This window comes from Bos indicus x Bos taurus, chromosome 10 (genome assembly GCF_003369695.1).
Source record: "Bos indicus x Bos taurus breed Angus x Brahman F1 hybrid chromosome 10, Bos_hybrid_MaternalHap_v2.0, whole genome shotgun sequence".
Classification (NCBI taxonomy): domain Eukaryota; kingdom Metazoa; phylum Chordata; class Mammalia; order Artiodactyla; family Bovidae; genus Bos; species Bos indicus x Bos taurus.
The window spans coordinates 80,767,656-80,787,639 of NC_040085.1; the positions used below are offsets into that span (position 1 = coordinate 80,767,656).

At 41.7% G+C, this 19,984-nt stretch overlaps 1 protein-coding gene across 15 annotated transcripts in view; it reads left to right on the forward strand.

Annotated features, from left to right (window-relative positions):
• The window catches only part of TTLL5 (tubulin tyrosine ligase like 5), a 317,823-nt gene that overhangs the window by 48,923 nt on the left and 248,916 nt on the right, over window positions 1-19,984 (forward strand). For all 15 annotated transcript variants that reach the window (XM_027552476.1, XM_027552486.1, XM_027552477.1 and 12 more), the window contains exons 10-15: window positions 1,997-2,098; window positions 3,864-3,955; window positions 4,744-4,851; window positions 16,484-16,565; window positions 18,112-18,173; window positions 19,636-19,730. In XM_027552476.1, the coding sequence (XP_027408277.1) occupies window positions 1,997-2,098; window positions 3,864-3,955; window positions 4,744-4,851; window positions 16,484-16,565; window positions 18,112-18,173; window positions 19,636-19,730 (541 nt within the window). The remainder of the gene's footprint in view (window positions 1-1,996; window positions 2,099-3,863; window positions 3,956-4,743; window positions 4,852-16,483; window positions 16,566-18,111; window positions 18,174-19,635; window positions 19,731-19,984) is intronic.

Sequence of the window (19,984 nt, forward strand, 5' to 3'; positions counted from 1 at the left end):
TAAGAACCTCCTGGGACGGGAGGACAGAGGTCACGTGCGCCTGCCTTTCCTCTCCATGGTCTTCTCCTTTCCTTGTTCTGCTGACTGAAATAAACAAAGTAGCACTTTGGCCCTTTTGGGTAACTTCCACTGGGTTCAGGTTTTTCGTTTTTGTTTTCTCTTATTCTTACTTCTGCTTATGCTCTGTAGAACTGTAACATAAATAATCTTGTCCTTGCTGAGTTTTAGAACATAAATGCTCCAGCAAAAAGGAAGACTAGGAAGAAGAAAACTTTTTTTTTTTTTTTTTTAGAGATGTAGTCCTACTGAAAAAAGGAGTGTAGGGACGACAGATATGTTGGGTACCAGTTTACGGTTGACTGCCAGGCCTTTGCCAATCTTTTCACATTGTTGACCAAATTAGATCAGATACTTGAATTTAGAAGAGGTGAAAAACCTCTTTCTCTGAAGCAGAACTTTTTTTCCTCCTTCTAAATCATTATTTTGGGGGAGAGATGGCAGGAGGTATGTCTCTGTGAGGTAATGTCTGGTTGAGGCAGGCTGCCTCTGCAGGGCCTGCATGGGCCCCCCTCACATTGCACAAGAATTCAGAGAATGACTGGTTCCCTCTTCATTGAAGAATCTCTGAAGAAGAAAGGCGGGGATATATAGGTAAGGTTTACTCACCATAGAATGACGTGGCTGAAGTTAAGTGATAACTACCGGAAGTTTCTGGAAAATCTGAAGTCCTTCTCACACAGTCAAACTCTTGTCCCTTAGCTGTGCATGCCTGGTCAACATTTTCTCTTTGTCCACATCCTTCTTCCTGGCCTCATGTTTGTTTATTTTAGTTTTGAGGGTTTGTCCTTTTTCCACTCTTCTTTTTTGGCTCTTGTATATTTCCAGTACGGGGAATTAAGGAACAGAGATAGTGGGTGAGTGAGAAGAAATAGAGGAAAGGAGAAATTTTAAATGTTGCCCTTTAATGTGGTAAAAATTCATGTTGACTTCATAGTCTGAGTAAGCACATGTAAATAATTTGCAAATCATATGAAAATAAACTTGTGGCCTTCCAGGATTTTTTTTCACACGCTTGGCTGTGCCTCTTGGGACAACTGCTTTAGTGAAGGGGGTGATACGGTTAGAGTGGTATGTAAACAGGGAACGATATATTTACCATAACCATTCAACTCGAGTGTCCTTTTGTTGATGTTGAGCATCACTGGAAAGTTTTCTCTCTCCTTGGCTACTTCCTTCAGAGGCACATATATTTTATACTTCAGTCTTCTTTTGACAACAGTCCAGAATATCGGATTGCTGCTCTGTTTTCAGTGGACTCCGTGTTTAATCCCTCTTTTTGCCTTCATTCCAAATTCAGGAATTAATCCACTCTATGCTTACATTTATGCCATTCTGTAGACCTAGCCTTTGTATGCTATTAATGCTGCCATTATTTTCTTAATTTTATAGATCAGTTTGTTTTTTTTCCTGTGGCTCTGAGTTCTAAGTCTATATATTATTATGCGTCCTTTTTTCCTTTTGGCATAATGTTTTCCAAAGAATGCCTTAGTACCAGGTACTATTGTGTAGACACTCAAGTGTTTCTTGACCAGCTACTGTGCCCTCATCTGTAGCATCCTATACAGTTTCCCTGATTGTGAATAAATTTGTTTTCATTTTAATCCTTCCTATCAGACTAAGATTTTATATCAGAAAACATCCATGGTTAAGAACATGGATTTTGGAGTCAGTGTGATTTGGGGCAAGTTACTTAATCTTCCAAGTCATATTTTAATGTTCATATCAAAAAAATTAGACATACCAGTCCCTACTTCAAAGAATCGCTTTAATGGTTGAATTAAATGTGATGTTATACATGAAACACTTAGCGCGGGAGTTGGCACTTAATAAGCACTCAGGGTTTGAGCAGATGCCACCCTCTCTTTATTAATATCTCATTGACCCTATGTTTTATTGAAGCCCTATTGTGATATTTAACCTCTGTCTCTTTTATCAGGTTTGCAACTGTGCGATATGACCAAGGAGCCAAGAACATTCGGAACCAGTTCATGCACCTGACCAATTACAGTGTGAATAAGAAGAGTGGAGACTATGTCAGGTACTGACTGTGCCTGAGCTAGGAGCCAGGGAGGTCAGCCTCAGAGGCAGATGCTGAAGTGCACTGGAGGAAAACTTGACTTTTATATACTTGTGACTTAGAGTAGAGCTGTTAGAGTTGTTTCGTGTAGTTTTGAGGCTCACCTGCTATGGCTTCTCTATTGATTGCCCAGCCACAGTGTCCCGTTTCTCCACCAAAATAAGCCTGCCTTCCCAAGTTTTGTCTTCCTCATTGTTAAGTTCCCTCACTTGACTTAGGGGTGGGAATTTTCTAGGCATATGGAACTTTTTAGAAGCCAAGAAGTTAGGTCATTTCAGCACTTGGCAAAATGTATCAAAAGCTTCAAAAATACTGTGCCCTTTGACCCAGCAATTGTATTTCTAGGAACTTAACCTTAAGAAATAACAAAGGGCATGCACACAGGTTCAGAGACAAGAATGTTCATCCCTGTACATTGTCTGGGGGAAGAAGCAGGTTACTATACAGTGCACGCAATTTCACTTCTTTTTTGAATACATAGGATAACTAAAGCTGATTTTTTTCCCCCTTGAGGGAGTGTGGGGGAGAGAAGAAATCTAGAAGGATAGATTTTAAAATGTGAATAGTCCTTAACTATAATGGATGGGATTATGGGTGGAGGATATCTGTCGTCTTCTCTGTGCTTTTATGTATTTCCTAAGTTTTTCTAAAACATTTTTATGATCAGGGGAAAAATGTTAGGAATAAATTAAATAAGAAAAGAAATGAGGCCATCTCAGAAAAAGATTCAGTGGAACAGAGTACCAGCCCAGCTGTGTGGAAATATTCTTTCTGCTCTGTTTTCTTTCATCCTGATAATTTTGCCAGAAAGTGGAAAAATAAAAAAGAAACCCAAACAGTTACTTTCTACTGAGACTAAAAATAGGTCCCTAGAAGGTCCAAGGAAAGAAAGAAAGGAATCTGGAAGTGATGGCATAGTTGCCAGAGCTGTATAGATTTCATTGAGTGTCCTGTGGCCGGTGTTTGGAATTGGTAGAAGGTACAGTATCCTGGACTTTGGAAGATGGGCAAAGATGCAACTGGTAGGTTGAGGGCTGGTGGTGGGGAATAAGGGGGCAGCTGTAAATACAGGTTTCAGATTGCAAAACCCTTCCAGCAGTCTGGGAATGTACCCTGTTTGTGGCTGTACTTCATTGCTTCAGGTGTCGCCCTGGAGAGTTTTCCCTTGGGTGATACCTCAAAAGGTATCCCCAAAAAAGCCATGTCTACCACTTGACAGAAGGGAGCTTGCTTCAGATGCCAACACGGTTCTGTTCAGGGTTAGCTCATTAAAATGCTACACAAGATTAGCTCACTAGCCAAGAGACTCAGTTCTGGTCTGAAAATGGCATGAGAGGTGGTTTTGTGGGCACGTGTGACATTTACCTCAAAGGCCAGTTAGTATCCCAAACCATTTCAGTCTATCAATGCATTGTGACCATTCTTAAATTTGTTCACAGTCGCAAATTTGTTCTACTCATTCATGATGCATCATGTTTAGTTAAGGAGGATTTTGCCTTCTTTTTCCCCAACCTCCTTCATTAAGGTGAGCTGTTAATATATGCATTTTCATTTCGATAAAAGAAACTGGTACAAAGGCAGATATGACAAAAAAGCACCAAGAAAAAAAAAAATGGGTGAATGGAAGTCAGCAAAGGGAAGATTTTTCTAAAGACTATTTGGAAACTCTTATTTCTAGAGGCAGGCCTAGTTGCCTCTGTGACCTTGATCCATGAATCTGTTTTAGCTGTGATGACCCGGAAGTGGAGGATTATGGGAACAAGTGGAGCATGAGTGCTATGCTCCGGTATCTGAAACAAGAAGGCAGAGACACAACTGGTGAGTGCCGGGCCTGTTCCTTCCTGACTTCGCTTCTTGCGTCACGGCACTATTGCCTCTTACCAGGAGTCTTTCTCTCTACTTCTGAAAGTGTCGCTGAGATGTCTAATGGGATCATGGTTCTTAGTGCTAATTTTTCCTGCCCTTTACAAGACAGAGAACAACGGGCTTACTTATCGTGGCTCCCCAAATCCCTTTTCTTGTTTCTAGTTTGGAAGACAACTTTTTCCTTAGTCTTTAGTGAGTTTGTCCTTCTTGACTATCAAAGTGCTCTCACTAAACTACGGTCAGCTTTTTAGATTGGTATAACAAATTGTCCTACCTCTGCATTGGCCCTGAGTTCAGATTTTCCTCAGGCAGTCTCTCTCATTCATGTTGTTGAATTAGTGAATGGACGGGGTCAAGTTTGAGTACAAGGGCTCTGAATCAAAGTGGACACTATCACTGAGCCTTGAGCAGAATGAGAACCTGTGCCTGCAGGCCTGGTTCAGTCCACAAAGGGCAGGGCGCGAGGAGGAGAAGAAGAAGAGGGGAAGGCTCCTTTTCCAGTCTGTCTCTTGTCGTTGGAGGCCACTTGAGTGCCTCCCCCAGGACCTCCATTCCTGCCTGCATCCCTCTGTTCACATACATGCCTTGTCCTGGAGCACCATTCACATGGAGCACCATTCACATGCCACGTGAAGACTTCTTTGAATGAGCACGTGTGCTTTTATAATTATACTGTGTTCTGGAATCCAGTCCTAATCCATGCATTATAGTGTTTTGTGTTTTTTTTTTTTCCTCTGTAGCACTGATGGCCCATGTAGAGGACCTGATCATTAAGACTATAATCTCTGCTGAACTAGCTATTGCCACAGCCTGTAAAACCTTTGTTCCTCATCGGAGCAGTTGTTTTGGTAAGAAGACTCAAGAAGCTTAACGTATTTTGTGAAAAGGGGCTCGGGAAGTTGGGATGGGATCCTGGGGTAGAGAGGCTTAGTGATTCTACAGGAGTCAAAGGTATGTGGTGGACTTTTGTTTCTTTTCTAAACTCACGTAGCATATGAAGAGGCCAGTGGTGAGCTTAGTTGGAGGTCCCCTGAGGACTAACCAGCTTTCTGTGTGGGAAGCGGGGATTGGAACTAAGAGTGTGGGTCTCTTTGTCAGAGTGCAATCAGAAAAAGTCTGCAACGGACTGTACAGGAATCCAGCTCTAACAAATATATTCCAGAGCTCTTTGGCAGCCAGACTGGGAACTGTTCCAAGAAGCTCTGGCTGGTACCAGTATGTACTTTCTCCCATTTTCCAATGACTCCTCCTCTTTGTTTCAGTCTTCTTTCTAGTGAGTTCCCCCCCACCCCACCCCACCCCACCTCTTCTTTCTTCCCTTTCTCCTCCTCCACCCCTCCCCTCCCACCCTTAATTCCCTGATTGCACAGAGAAGGAGCAGGAAGCAGTTCACAACTGCCAGACGGGGAGCCTGCTGCCCACTGACCCTCTAGCTGTGACTGTGGCACTGCGGGTGCCTGCACCCATTTGCTGTCTGTGCGGCTGTGACTCCTTGGTGAAGGCTGGTACGAGTGTCTGTGCAGTCACACAGACTTTCAGCAGGTGGCAGGCTGCGTTAGTCAAACACAGGAGGCTCATTGATGGGGCGGATAATTAAAGGAATACAGTAGTAAGACTGTGAGAGCCCCAGCTTGCTCCAGAGGCAGGATACCAGACAACTAAAGAACACGCGTGTTAGAGCCTGACAGACTGAGTTTGAGACTCATCTACACTCCTGATTTTCAGCAAATTACTCTAATCCTGTTTCCTCGACTGTAAAACGGCAATAATGAGGGTACCTACCTTCTGAGAATACCCTGAGATCGAATGAGATGACATGGCACTTATCAGCCCTTAATGTACTCCATAAAAATGTTTTTTTGTTATTTTTATAATTAGGCATTATAATTCTTGATCTCTTTAATATTAGATTATCATAGCAGTCTGTACTTGAGGGGCATTCAACAAAGGGAATACAAATTGAGACTCTGAATAGAAGATGGTGGATAAACTAGGACCTAAAATTATATAGGAAAAGAAGAGGTTACGATGTCTGTGTATCTCTTTTAAAATGCAAATATGTTCGTGTCTCCTAAAATCCTTTAGCGGCTCCCTAGACAATGGCAGCCCACTTCAGTACTCTTGCCTGGAAAATCCCATGGACAGAGGAGCCTGGTGGGCTGCAGTCCTTGGGGTTGCTAAGAGTCAGACATGACTGAGCGACTTCACTTTCACTTTTCACTTTCATGCATTGGAGAAGGAAATGGCGACCCACTCCAGTGTTCTTGCCTGGAGAATCCCAGGAACGGGGGAGCCTGGTGGGCTGCCGTCTATGGGGTCGCACAGAGTCGGACACGACTGAAGCGACTTAGCAGCAGCAGCAGACCTAACTTACGAATAGAAACTTAGTAGAGCTTTGAAGTCTCTAAGGATCTGACTCCAGCTGACTTTTCTGGAGTATCATTTCCCCGCTTACACCTCAGAAGCCAATGGGGTCCCCGCGTACTCCGTTCCCTTGGGCCTCTGCATAAGTGCCACTGTCCAGCTAGAAGATGCCCCTCCTGTTGGCCCTGCACACTCCTGTTTGTATCTTGAGACTCGACTTGACGTGCTCCCTCCAGAAATCCTGGCCCAGCCAAGCGCCCTCCCTGCTCATGCTGCTCTGTATGTGTTCCTCTGTGTTCTCTTCCTATCAGTAGCTGCCGAGCTTAGCGTCTTAGTAGTCCCCATGTCTCCCCTTCCCCTCCGTCTCCGCTTCTGCTGAACCAAATCTTTTACCCTCTCCCTGGCCTTTGTGGCTCCTCTCCTCACCCTCTGCCTTGCACCTGCTTTTATCCTATGCCGGAAATATCTTTCTCCTGTTACTTTACCTGAAAGATGACAAAAGATGAAATGAATGATGAAAGATGATGAAAGATGAAATATCTTTCTCTTGTTACTTTACCTGACTTCTTTCAAGATGAAGTCAAGTATCACTTCTTTGGTGATGTTTTCCTAAGTCTTCCCACCACAATTAGCCTCCCTGACCCCAGTCTTCTGTTCAGTCTTCAGGAGCCCCTTCATGTCCTCTGCTTCTCCTTTATGTGTCTGTCTCCCTGAAGATGGCAACAATGTCTCCCTTGCTGTTGCTCCTTTTGTGCACAGCAGCATTTTTTTGCTATTGGAGGATGTCTGGAAAATGTTTGTTGAATGAATGATTGGTTCTTTGCTTTAATTGCCTTGTGGTGGCCCAATGGATCTGATGTAGTCAGGACTTAGAGCTCCTAGAAATTATTGCATTCTTTTTCAGGAGGGGGCATGGGAAATATAATTCCAACTGCAAACACCTTATTAGATTAAAAAAATAAGTATTTCTTTTCCATATCTATGTGGCTTTTCTATAAGAGTAAATTTCTAGTAGCTCTTATTGTGAAAATCTTGGTTCTAGAAATCATCAAAAGCTCTTCTGAATGTTTTCTATTTTATTTCATTACCTGATTGCCTTTTGGAAGCTTAAGAATTTCTTGATTTTAATGGCATTAGAAGTTCTGATGAGAAATGAGCAGTGACTTTCTCTGACTCAGTGAAATACCCTGTAAGACTATTTCATCAGCCATGGGTCTCCTTCCTGGCTCCCTGCTTGTGTTCAGTTTTAATAAACTGGGTGCATCTGGAGTTTTTTAAACTGTTGACTGTCTTCTTGGCTTTTGTGGTTCTAATTCCACTTCCTGTCAGCCCTGGGATTTTGTGTGCCTTATTAACCTCCCCCCATCAGAAGTGATTTTGTATACGTGTGTGTATTTGTGTGAATCTCTTTGCCTCCCACTGGTTCCCAACCTCCCCTGGGGTTTAAGTTACAAGGAATAATCTGGGTTTTTTTTTCTCCTTCTCTTTTTCATTTGTTTTAGAGTAAACAGGAATTGAGAGCTTCCCAGAAGAATTTGGCTTGAACAGGGCATTGGTGTTTTAGAGGAAGCCAATAGTCGGGTGATGGGGTTCACTATATTCTTTGGGTGGTTGTTTCTGCCCTTCCGCATTATGTGATTCCTTGCCAAGAGCACTCCATTAGTATCTAAGTGTCTCTGGCCTATGACTGTAGTGTCCAACAATGTTTCCAGGTATCTTCAATATTCCTGTTCCTTTGTTTTCTTATGCTGGTAACTTTTCTCAGTTCCTGCTGTGTTCAAGGTGTAGATGATAAGGTGGTGGTTTAATCAAACCAAATTTTACATGAGACAACATACACAAATACCTGCATTGTGTTAATAGTATTTAAAAGTAGACCTAGGAACCTTCATAAGCTCCCAGAAACTTAGCCACTTGGTGCCTTTTAATAAATTTGTACATCTGGAAAGGACCTCAGAGAATAATTAGTCTGAATAAAGAAATTGGGGCCCTGAGAAATTAAGTCCCTTCCCCCTGGAGCTAGTGAATTGGAGAACTCAAATGAAAGAGACAGTTTAAGAGAAAAGGGGTCAGAAGAGGAGTTTTGGCAATCAAGTCATCTTGGTCATAGGGCTAATGGTCAATAGATTTTTGATGCCTCTCCCAATAAAACAAACTTTTGACAGTCTTAATATTTGCTGCATTTAAGATTTTGAAAATGTGGTACCATGTGAAATATATGCTACAAACAACAACCCTTTAAATATGCTTAGGAAATTGGCAATGTGAGATAACTGGCTATGAGAACAGCTTTTTTTTTTTTAATTTTTTTTTGAGCAGTTGGAGAAAAGCAGCCAAGAACAACAGGATGTTAGCTATCCTTTAAAGATGCTGCTGCTGACAGTGGTTTCATCTGTGTGTATGAGGATGGCTGAAGTAACAAGCTATGACCCCGGTCCTCTCTAGCCCAAGAGCGTATGAACCAGCTGTTCTGCCACTTGTGAAATTGATCAGACTGGCCTCATTTAGGTCAGAGACTGGTGATTTCCTTGTTCAGGACTAACTGTGCTCAATATAAGGACTTCCCTCATAGCTCAGTCGGTAAAGAATCTGCCTGCAATGCAGGAGACCTGAGTTCAGTTCCTGAGTGGGGAAGATCCTCTGGAGAAGGAAATGGCAACCCACTGCAGTATTCTCTCCTGGAGAATCCCATGGACAGAGGAAGCTGGCAGGCTACAATCCATGGTATCACAAGAGTCAGACATGACTTAGCGACTAAACCACCACCGCCATGTTCAATATACCCTATTTTGTGGAATGTATGCTGGTTTGGCCTTTTATTGATATTGTTTAAGACTATTTCACAGGGTAATTATGCTGACGTTCTTTTTTTTTTTCTTTTCCAAAATTTATTTATTTTTTGGCTGCACTGGGTCTTCATTGCTGCTTGGGCTTTCTCTAGTTGCAGTGGGTGGGCTTCTCTTGTTGATGAGCATAGGCTCTAGATGGGCAGGCTCGGTAGTTGTGACTCACAGACTTAAGTTACTCTGCGGCATGTGGGATCTTCCCGGACCAGGGATCAAACCCATGTCCCCTGCATTGCAAGGCAGATTTTTTTAACCACTGGACTACCAGGGAAACCCCTAAGCTGACATTCTTAAAGTAGGGCTGTTCATAAATATTTGCTGAAGGACTGACAGTGGGCAGCATACATTTTATAATGTAAACTACTTGACCAATAAAAAAAATAATGAAAGTCATCAAACAGTTCACTTTTTGAGATAATTTTCTTTTCTGGCTAATTGAATGCTTCTGTTTAGATGGGAAGGGAAGTTTACTGTAGAAGGAACTTAAAAGAAAGTACCTACTGTTTGTCAGGCACACTTCGTTGGCTATTTCCTTTAGTCCTCATAACAGTTTTGTTGGTATTTATTACTCATGTTTTATAGACAAGGAAAAAAGATTCAGAGAGGTTAAATAATTTGTCCCAGGTCATGCTGTTAATAAATGGCAAAGCCAAGTTTGAAAGCCAGGTCTCTCTGGCTCACTCTCCACCCACATAAATACAAGTTCTGGTGCGTCCAGCCATTTTTGGCACGCCTCATATCCTGGATTCTCCCTCTGCTCTCCTGTAACGAGATCTCAGGAAAAATGATATCATCCTTTTTAGCAGATCAGGCCTAAAAAAGGCCTCTTTCTGTTCTAATCAGCAGTGCGTGTGTACGTGCGTGCGTGCTCAGTCGCGTCCAGCTGTTTGTGACCCTGTGGACTGTTGCCCGCCAGGCTTCTTTGTCCATGGAATTTTCCAGGCAAGAATACTGGAATGGCCTACCATTTCCTACTCCAGGGGATCTTCCCAACCCAGGGATCAAACCTGCATCTCTTGCATCTCCTACATTGGCAGGCAGATTCTTTACCACTACACCACCTTCTAGATACTCCCTTCAAGTCCACCTTTACATATGGTAGCCAGATACCATGTTGATTTATTGGACTAGGTAACAAATTGGCTCTGGGCTTTTTCTTTTATTTAGTTCATTTTTCTGTGGGATTTTCGTATGTTTTTTTTTTCCCCCAAATTTTCCTGCTGGACCCCAGATAGAGTCTTCCTTCTTAGATTTTTAATTCCAATCCAAAGCAAGGTGAAAAGAATTTCCTTTATACAATAGCATTTGACTGACAGCGAGCACTGGCTAATGTCAGCACTTTCCAATTTCAAAGATTACAACTTCAGCTAGGACTTTTTTTCTGGGGAGTGTTAATAGGTTGATTTCCAGAACTAATGGTATGACATGTTTAGTAATCTTCTTAGGACTTGGATGCACTGTTATTTTCTCTGTTAAATCTTTTTTTTCCTCCTCCCATTCTATGCCTCTTTTTATTAAATTTCTCCTTAATATGTAAAAATCTTAATTAGAATTTCTCCTATTTCTTTGTAATTGGTGACTTTATTATGAGTATTAAGTCTTCTGGTTAGGGTTATTTTTAGGAAGTAGCTGCAAATTATTTTGTCTTTCTCAAAAATTGTAGTGTTTTACATTAAAAAATTTTTTTTTCTTCTTTTTTTTAAATCATTATTTCTTGATTGCTTCCTGTGTGCTTTGTATAGTACAGGCTGTTTGATATAGAGCAGTGAATGAGACATGACCTCTGCCCTCAAGTGGTGGAGATAAGCAGAAATGAAATGACACATTTCAGGGCAAGTAGTAGAGTGATTCAGGTGCCCTTGGAATATACAAGGAGTTACCAGCTCTATGCCTCGGGGAGCCAGAGAAGGCCATCCCTAGCAGAGGGAATATGACATGCAAAATGCAGTGTCAGGACAGGAAGTGGCATGTTTTGAAATGAAAAGTTCAGTGTGACTAGATGTAGCCTGAGTTGGATTAGGTGGTGAGAGACAAGGTTGTAGAAGTAGTTTAAGGCCGCTTTGTGAAGCACTGCGCTCAGTCACTCAGTCCTGTCCGACTCTTTGCGACCCCATGGACTGTAGCCCTCCAGGCTTCTCTGTCCATGGCATTGTCCTGGCAAGAATATTGGAGTGGGTTGCCATTTCCTGCTCCTTATAAAGCACTGGCATGTATAAATTCATCCTGTAGACAATAGACAGCTATGGAGTTTTTTGAGCAGTGGAAAAACAGGATTACTATTTTTCCTTTAACTTTTATTATGACTTGACCTATAGCTTTGTATGACAGAATTATAACAGAGGGAATACTGTATAACATTATTGTGTTGTAGTTCAGTCGCTTCAGTCATGTTCGATTCTTTGCGACCCTGTGGACTGTAGCCCGCCAGGCTCCTTTGTCCTTGGGATTCTCCAGGCAAGAATACTCGAGTGGGTTGCCATGCCGTCCTCCAGGGGATCTTCCCAACGCAGGGATTGAACCAGTGTCTCCTGGATCCTCCTGCACTGTAGATGGATTCTTTACTGCTGAGCCGCCCAGAAAGCCCCATGAAATGACTATAGTCCTCCAGGAACCAGCCTGACATTAGAGTCTGTTGCTGGGCCGATTCACTGCCTGTCTTTCCATCTGACTGTTAGATTTGTGTCTTAGAACATAATTCTGATGGCCATGTGGAGAATAGACTACAATAGGGAGAGACTAGTGCTAGGGAAACGATGGGCAGTAGGAGGAACACAGTGACAGTATACACTTAGCCACATGACCCAGCACTCCCATTCCTAGGTATCTACCCAAGAAAAGTGAAACCATATGCTCATGCAAATAGCTTTACACGAATGTGCGTAGCAGTTTTATTTATAATCGCCAAAAATTGGAAGCAGCCCAGATGTCTATCAGCCGTTGAATAGATATACAAATTGTGGTCTATAAAATGGAATACTACTGAGCAGTAAAAGGAATGAATTACTGTATTGACATGTGTGATGATGTAGATAAATCTCACACGCCCAGTGCTAAGTGAAAGAAGCCACTCTCAGAAGGCCACGTACTTTGTGATTCCGTTTATTTGACTTTTGGAAAAGGCAGAAATCAGATCATGATTGCCAGTGGACCGGGAGAGAGCATTGACTGCAAAGGGACAAAGGGAACAGTTGTGATAGAATTGTTCTACATGTTGGTGATGGCGAGTGACCATACATTTGTCAAAATTCATCAAACTATAATTCAGAAGGGTGAACTTTATTGTGTGTAAATTACACCTCAGTAAACCTGTCTTCAAATAAGAAATAATGATAGATGGATGAACCTCAAAAGCATACTAAATGAGAAAAGTCAGACTCAAAAGAGTGTATCCTGTATGCATCCATTTGTATGAGACTCCAGAATAGGCAAAACTGATCCCTGGTATAACAAATAAGAATAATAGTTTCTGGTGGTATGGTGACAGGGAGCAGGGTATTTACCAGGAAGGGGAATGAGGGATCTTTCTGGGGTGATGGAAGTGTTCTGTGTGTTGATACGAATGTGGGTTTTATGGATGTATCAAGACTCATCAGATAGCACACTTAAGATCTGTCCATTTCATTAAATATGTAAATTTTACCTCAAAGGGGAATATAGAAAATAGACTAAAGAGAAACAGAGAAAGAGATATGATAATGTGTTGTATTTGGCAGGTGGTGAACAGTGTCTCTAGCACAGGTGACTAGTGTGTGGCGTTTTCCAAGGTGAAGAACAGTGGGAAGCCAAACAAAGTTTTGGGAGAAGATATCGAGCTATGTTTCGTTGAGCGTCGAGTACCTGTGGGATATCCTAGTGAAGTTGTCTGGATGGCATTTGGATTTACGGATTTGGTGTCCGGGAGACACCTGACTAAAGACAGAGATTGGAATGTCATCATCATAATATTAATTGCAGATATGAGAATACATGAGAGCAGCCAAGAAGAGCTAGAACTTAGAAGGGAAGAGACCTGAGGATGCTACCCTGAGCAAACCTACCAGTAACTAGCTGGGCAGAAGAGAAGGGACGAAAGACAGAGAGAAAGAAGGACAGTCAGACGAGAGCAGTGTCCTGGAACCAAGGGCGAGGAAAGTTCCAATAAGTAAGGGGTGGTCAGCAGTTTTCAGGTGCTTGGGCTGAAAGCAGCAAGGCAGTCTTTGGGATCATAGCGAGAACGGTCGGTTATTAAAGAATGGCAACAGAAGCAAATTGCTCTGGGCGGGAGAGTCAACAGGCTTTAAGAAATGAATGTGGCTAAGTGTAGATTGCTTTCTAAGAAACTGCTTGGAAGAAATAGGGGGATAAGGGCGCTAATGTAAAATGTGATCTGGAGTCAGGCTGCTTCTTACCATGCACCAGTTAGATTTGCAAGTTTGTTTTGTTTTGGCTGGGGTTGAAGGAACTGTATCTCTCCAAGGAAAATTTTCTTGGGGAAACATTGTTGAGTAAGGTGGTAGCAACAGTCCTTTGAAGATACTTGTTTTTCGGTCACGATGGAGACAACACAGAGGAACCAAGAAAGTTAGCTCTCAGAACTGGAGAAGCCTAGTTTGCCTGCACCTTTTAATGACAGGAGCACTGGTGTATGTCATCATGGATAACTGAATTTTTGAAATTGTAGACACTGCTGCTAAAACATACATCGAAAGGTGAGGAAGTTTAATATTCTCCGTGCAACTTATTGATGCTTTTTACCTTTTAAAATCTGTAATGTCCAGAGAAAAGACTAAGCCTAAGTTAAAAGATTTGCTCTAAGGACTCTTGTAGCCTGCCAAGTAACCAAATGGTTTTGATTAAGCCGAGTTGATCGTTGTAAGAGATAAGCCTGATACGAGTGCTCTCTTTGTCACCCCGGTCCTCTCCTCCAGTTCCAGCCTCTCAGGTGACCTGGGCTTTGCAGTGTGCTACGATGCTGGCACACATCTGTACATCTGTGTGTACAGATGTTGGTTAGGTTCAGAGTTGATTCTGAGATCATTTGGCCCTGGTGGACTTTATTCACCTGAGTTGGCGATGGACAGGGAAGCCTGGAGTGCTGCAGTCCACGGGGTCGCAGAGAGTCGGACAAACTGAGCAACTGAACGGAACTGATAAAGGCTGTTGTCTCTCTTTGGGTTTTTTGTTTTTTTTTCTTTTCTCTTACTTTCCACATTACTGGTTTCTCAGCCTTTCAACTGAGAGTCTTGGACTTTGCCTCTAAATTTGAGAGAGAGTTAAGTAAATATGTCGGCTGCTTATTGTGAGGTGTTTAAATGACGGGTCTTACTGCTTGTTTTTCTGAGTTCAATTTGTGTTCATTTGTGGCTGATTCTGCAAATCTGATCGATATGTGCATCAGTCATTATTCTTGTCCTGTTCCTTAAGCTATTATTATTATTAATTTTACCAGTTTATGAAATAGTTGAATCCTGTGCTTCAGCTTTCAAAAACTGAAGAGAAGGTTTTTCTGGAATCAGACTCCTATTGTACTTTTCTCTGCTTGTGTAATGTTAACATGGATTTGTAGTTTTTGTAGTTTTTTCCTCTTAAATGCCTTTACTAGTGCTGTATCACAGAAAGATTTTTCTCAAATTAAAGGGGGAATATTCTATTAAATGATTGAAGATTGGATAAAATAGTCAGAAGAATGTACTGGCCATAAAAGCTACGAGTATGCTACCAAAAAAAAAAGATAGGTAAAGGAGCTTCCTTTTCTTTACACCTTTAAAGTTTTGATAATATATGATTTTGGTGTAGTTACATGAGGGTGAATCCTGTCTCAGACTCTCTTATAATTTGTGATTATTTTTGTAAATTAAATGGAATCCCAAATAAGTACTATGGAAACTAACTCCTTCCTGAAAAACTTTTCCTGAGAGAGAATTTAAAAATGCATATCTACCTGAATCTATGTTGCATAAGTAGGAATTCTGTTTATACATTAACTGAGCATACAGATATCGACAAATGGTGATTGATAGAGGATAAGGGAAGCCAGAGTGTGCTAATAAATATGAGGGAGAGAGATGATCCTCTCAGGCTCCAAAGGGAGTGAAGGGCAGGGTGGTGAGGAGGGCCTGGGTCCCTGGATTCCCATTGCACCACATTTCCATGTTCCAGAAGGAGTCTTTGGCATCATCTTTTTAGAAATTCCCATTTGTTCTTCTGTGTGTCTGAGAGGATTGAGAAATGGAGAAGTTCTTGAAGTAAAGAAATCTGCCTCAAAATGAATTTCTGGAAAATACCTGGTTGTATTCCGTGGGTGTGAGCTGTGTGACCTGTGACCTCTGGTCGAATTGTCAGGAAGCTAGTCTTTTCTCTTGCAGAGAAGGTGTGTGCAAACAGTTTATTTGAGGGACACAGAGTGGGATGTTGGAGAATGAGTGGGACTTCGGAAAGTCTGATGCATTCGATGTGTGTATACTGAGGAGGACTGTGGAGAGGGCCTCGTTAATGATGATAATGAGAGTAAAGGTTGCCAGCTAAGGTTCCAAGTTAGCCTCTCATCCCTGCATTCCGGGAGAAGAGCCAGCTCCTGGTTCTGGCTTTGTAACAGTTGGGGACTTAAGGGACAAGAATTAGCAAAGGAAATTTGATCCTTGGCTCCTTCCCTTCTTGTGACCTGTTGTAGTCCTGCTTGGCTGCCATTAGCCCCCTCCTTTCTCTTCTGTCTTTCTATGTTGGGCTGGTATATTTTATTTTCTATCTTCAAAGGGGAATTGGAACCTTAGAGGGGACAGAACAAATAGATTTCTGCCTTTTGTGTGTGTGTGTGCTTTTTTTTTTTTTTTGACCTAGGTTGTGAAAGCAAGGTCTTGGTTTAAAAAAGTGTGATGGGAAGATCCTAGAGAGATGCCTTCAGTAGATTTTCCTGTTTTCAGAGTGTGGTGGAGAAGAACAACCCAAAACAAGCCCAGCAGCATTGATATTAGATGCACTTGCTGCATTCCTTTTCCTGACATTTTTTTAGCCTTCTGCACAGCACCAGAATCATGCTTGCTAACTTTTAGAGTCAGGTAACTTTCTGTATAGAACTCAGAAATGTCGAGTGGATAATAGAAACCATGGAGCATTATTATCTCTAGAACTTGATTAATTTCTCTTGGATTTGAAAGTTTTCTGCATCTACTGTCTCTGGATACTCAGCAAGTTTCTAGGCCATTGATGGAAGTTGACTGGATTGACTTCCAGATCTTTGTTTGGTTGTGACATGGAAAATGATTTTGTGTATTGTGTTATGTTGTGTTTCTAGAACTTTATGGCTTTGACGTGCTCATAGATTCTACCCTGAAGCCATGGTTGTTGGAAGTGAATCTCTCTCCTTCTTTGGCCTGGTAAGTAGTCTGTTCCACCAACTAGCAAAGGACAAACCTTCAATAAGCGACACTAAAACACTTTTTTTTTGGTCATTTCTCTTGGCACTAGGAGATTTTTTTCCCCCCTTCTTTATTAGATTGAGATGATTAGAATTTCTAAATTTGGGGGATTTGTGGTATATTATCAGAGTCCGTATTGCAACCATGGACCTCTGTCTTACTAGTCAATTTGCAGTCTCTGTTTACTGTCTTATTGGGCTTCTAGGGATGCTTCTTTCATTTTTATCTCCACTGCATTCCCTCTCACACTTTTTTTAAGCTTTTAGGTGTTCAGCTAAGGGTAAAGAAATACACGAGATATATTTTCTTTGTTACCGAAAGTTTATACATGCTCTAACCCACACATATCATAAAGGTATAGAGCTGGGCCTAGGAGTGTGTAAATAATATCTGGTCCTTTTACGCTGTCCATGTCCTGGTGTTATCTATCCAAGATTAAAGTCTAAAATCTTCAGACGTTTTAAAAAATTATTTTTAACCTGTCGTTTAGAAGAAGGAAAGAAACTTATTTTCCAATACCAGAGAAGACTCTGCTTCTATCTGTGGCTACAACCAGAGTTTCTGTTAGTTATATGCTTCTCTAAACAGCTAGAAAACCCTAGAGATTTATGCCAGAGACCACCCAGCTGCTGCATTTTTAACAATGAAAAATGTTGGCAAAATGCCAAGTAATCAAATAAAGACAGACTGACTACTTGGTTGGATGGGAGTTTGGCTTCACCCCAATTATAAGCTGTAGAGCTGGATAATACAGATGCTTCAGATGTTGTCCTACACTTAGGTTAAGTCAGTGTTTTGTAGATTTCCTGGCAATGCACATCATACAGTATTAGAGAGCCCCAGGGTAAGGGGTTAGAGGAGTCTGGTTTCTGGGGGAACACCTCAACCCCAAAGCCAGCATCTCATCATCACCACAGGGAGGCCCCACGCTTTCAGGCTTTCTTGTTTCTGTTTCCATGTGGGTTCCTGCTGCATCGTCTGGTGGTACTTTGCTACAGTTTTTTTTTTTTTTTGCTTTAATTTGCAAGCACACAATCTTAAGAAGGTCAGTTTAGAATGGAAAATGAAGTCTTAAAAAAGTACAAAGATAGCCCAAGTTCCTTCTCTTGCATGTGAATGTGATTTGATGATCACAGCAGTAAAAAATAATTTGGATGATGGGCATGCTCATAAAAGAGCATATTAAAAATCTGAACCTCTAAAATCCACAGTGATAATACAGCAGTGTTCATGACCCTGTGCAAACAAGACCTTCTGGAATAAAAAGGTTGAGTGTCAGTGGGTCAGCGCCTTACAGCTGGGCCTGCCTTACAGAGGATGAGCTTGACACCAGGCTTTTATGTCTAGAATTTTTGCCCAGATTTTCCCCCCCATGGATTTGATGTACTTTAGTGTTGCTCCTCACTGACATTTGGTAGCTCTTTTATATTGAGGGCTGTTAAGGGCAGCTATTCTCTTAACCTATAAAATTATCAATTGCTCTTTTCTTTCTTTATTCTGTTAGTGATGCACCTCTGGACCTAAAAATTAAAGCCAGTATGATCTCAGATATGTTCACTGTTGTAGGTGAGTAGTATTCTTTTCTGAAGACTCATAAATGTGAAGTAGAGCATCCATTTTGTCAGACTCTATATGTGTTGCCAACTGGCAGTTCCTCAGCCATACTGAATGTTTTGTACTCAAAAATTATATTTTCAGGGAAGTGTTTATATGTTTCTACACCCCCTGGCTCCTCCTTCCTGAGGCTGAACCACAGCTAGGGCTGAGACCTAATTCCTGGAGCACAGGAATCATGAGCTGAGGAAGAGAATTAAGCAAAGATCTGGAGAAAATAAATTTTGCCCTGAGATGATATAGTGAAACCCACTGAAGAGGCTTTGTTACCAAGGAGACTGGCTATGTTTCTGCTATGCAGTCTTTACTGGTGTCAACACAATCTTTTCTATAGTAGTTATAACTGAAGCAAGCCAAGGAAAAAATCCCTTTGTGAGTAGATAAAACAAAACTTTGAGATGGAGATGGGCTGCCAAGTGGGTATGTTGTGGGTTTAGGGTTGTTGTTGTTTTAAGTACCCCCAAAAAACACATAATAAGACGCACTTGAACTAGCACTTGATGTACCAGCAAATGCTGTAAAACTTTGCTCCCCCTTTCTCCTTGGATGAGAATCTGCTTCTTTTTAGGAAATAAGTGAGATTAGCCGAAGCCTAATTTCTTAAGCCCTGGAGAATCTACAACATGTATTTTGGAACTTGCCAGTAGTAGACCACTTTCTTTTTTTTTTTTTTCTTTTTATTATTATTATTATTTTATATATTTTATTTTATTTTTTAACTTTGCAATATTGTATTGGCTTTGCCATATATCAAAATGAATCCACCACAGGTATACATGTGTTCCCCATCCTGAACCCTCCTCCCTCCTCCCTCCCCATACCATCCCTCTGGGTCGTCCCAGTGCACCAGCCCCAAGCATCCAGTATCGTGCATCGAACCTGGACTGGCGACTCGTTTCATACATGATATTATACATGTTTCAATGCCCTTCTCCCAAATCATCCCACCCTCTCCCTCTCCCTTTTAGACGTTCCAGAAGTGGATCCTATAACAGGACAAGACCCCTCACTTGCTTCTGGATTCTCCTGGTAAAAACCAACACTGTTATTTTCCAGTCACCATCCAGGAAGCCACTTTAAAATAATTTGTCTTTATTATTTTTTTTTTAAGTGAACTTTTACTCTGAATGTCATCGAAAGTCTCCATCTCTTTGTCCATCAGAATCACATTTCGGTTCCCAACAGGGAAGGCTGACTGATCTGCATATTTTCCTTTCTTGTTCACTCCAGTCGTGATAGTTCAAAGTTCAAGTGGAGGATGTGTATGGGAGAGTCATGCCTAAACCTCTTCAGGATGGAGCTCTATCAGATTTATGGCAGTGAAACTGAGCTTGTCCATCGAAAGGAAACGTGCAGCTAAACCTTCTAATTTCTTAGCAAATGGCAGTTTTAATGTTTCCCGTTCCCCATTCAGGGTTTGTGTGTCAAGATCCTGCCCAGCGGACATCAACCCGGCCAATTTACCCCACGTTTGACTCTTCCAGGCGAAACCCTTTCCAGAAACCTCAGGTAAGCAGTTCCAGCAACAGAAAGCCCCAAGGAAGCTTATTGTAAAGTCGCAGCTGTTGTCAATAAGTGAGCTGAAGCACTATGATTAGAAGGTCACTTACAGCAGGAGAATTGGGGGACCATTCTAGACAGGAGGCAGTTATATTCAGCCATGGCGAATAGCTTACGCTTTTAATGCTTTCAAACCATGTTACTTTCTGCTTTTTGTCTTTCTTTTCTTTTGGCTTCCTTTTTCATTATCTTTCTTTTTTCTT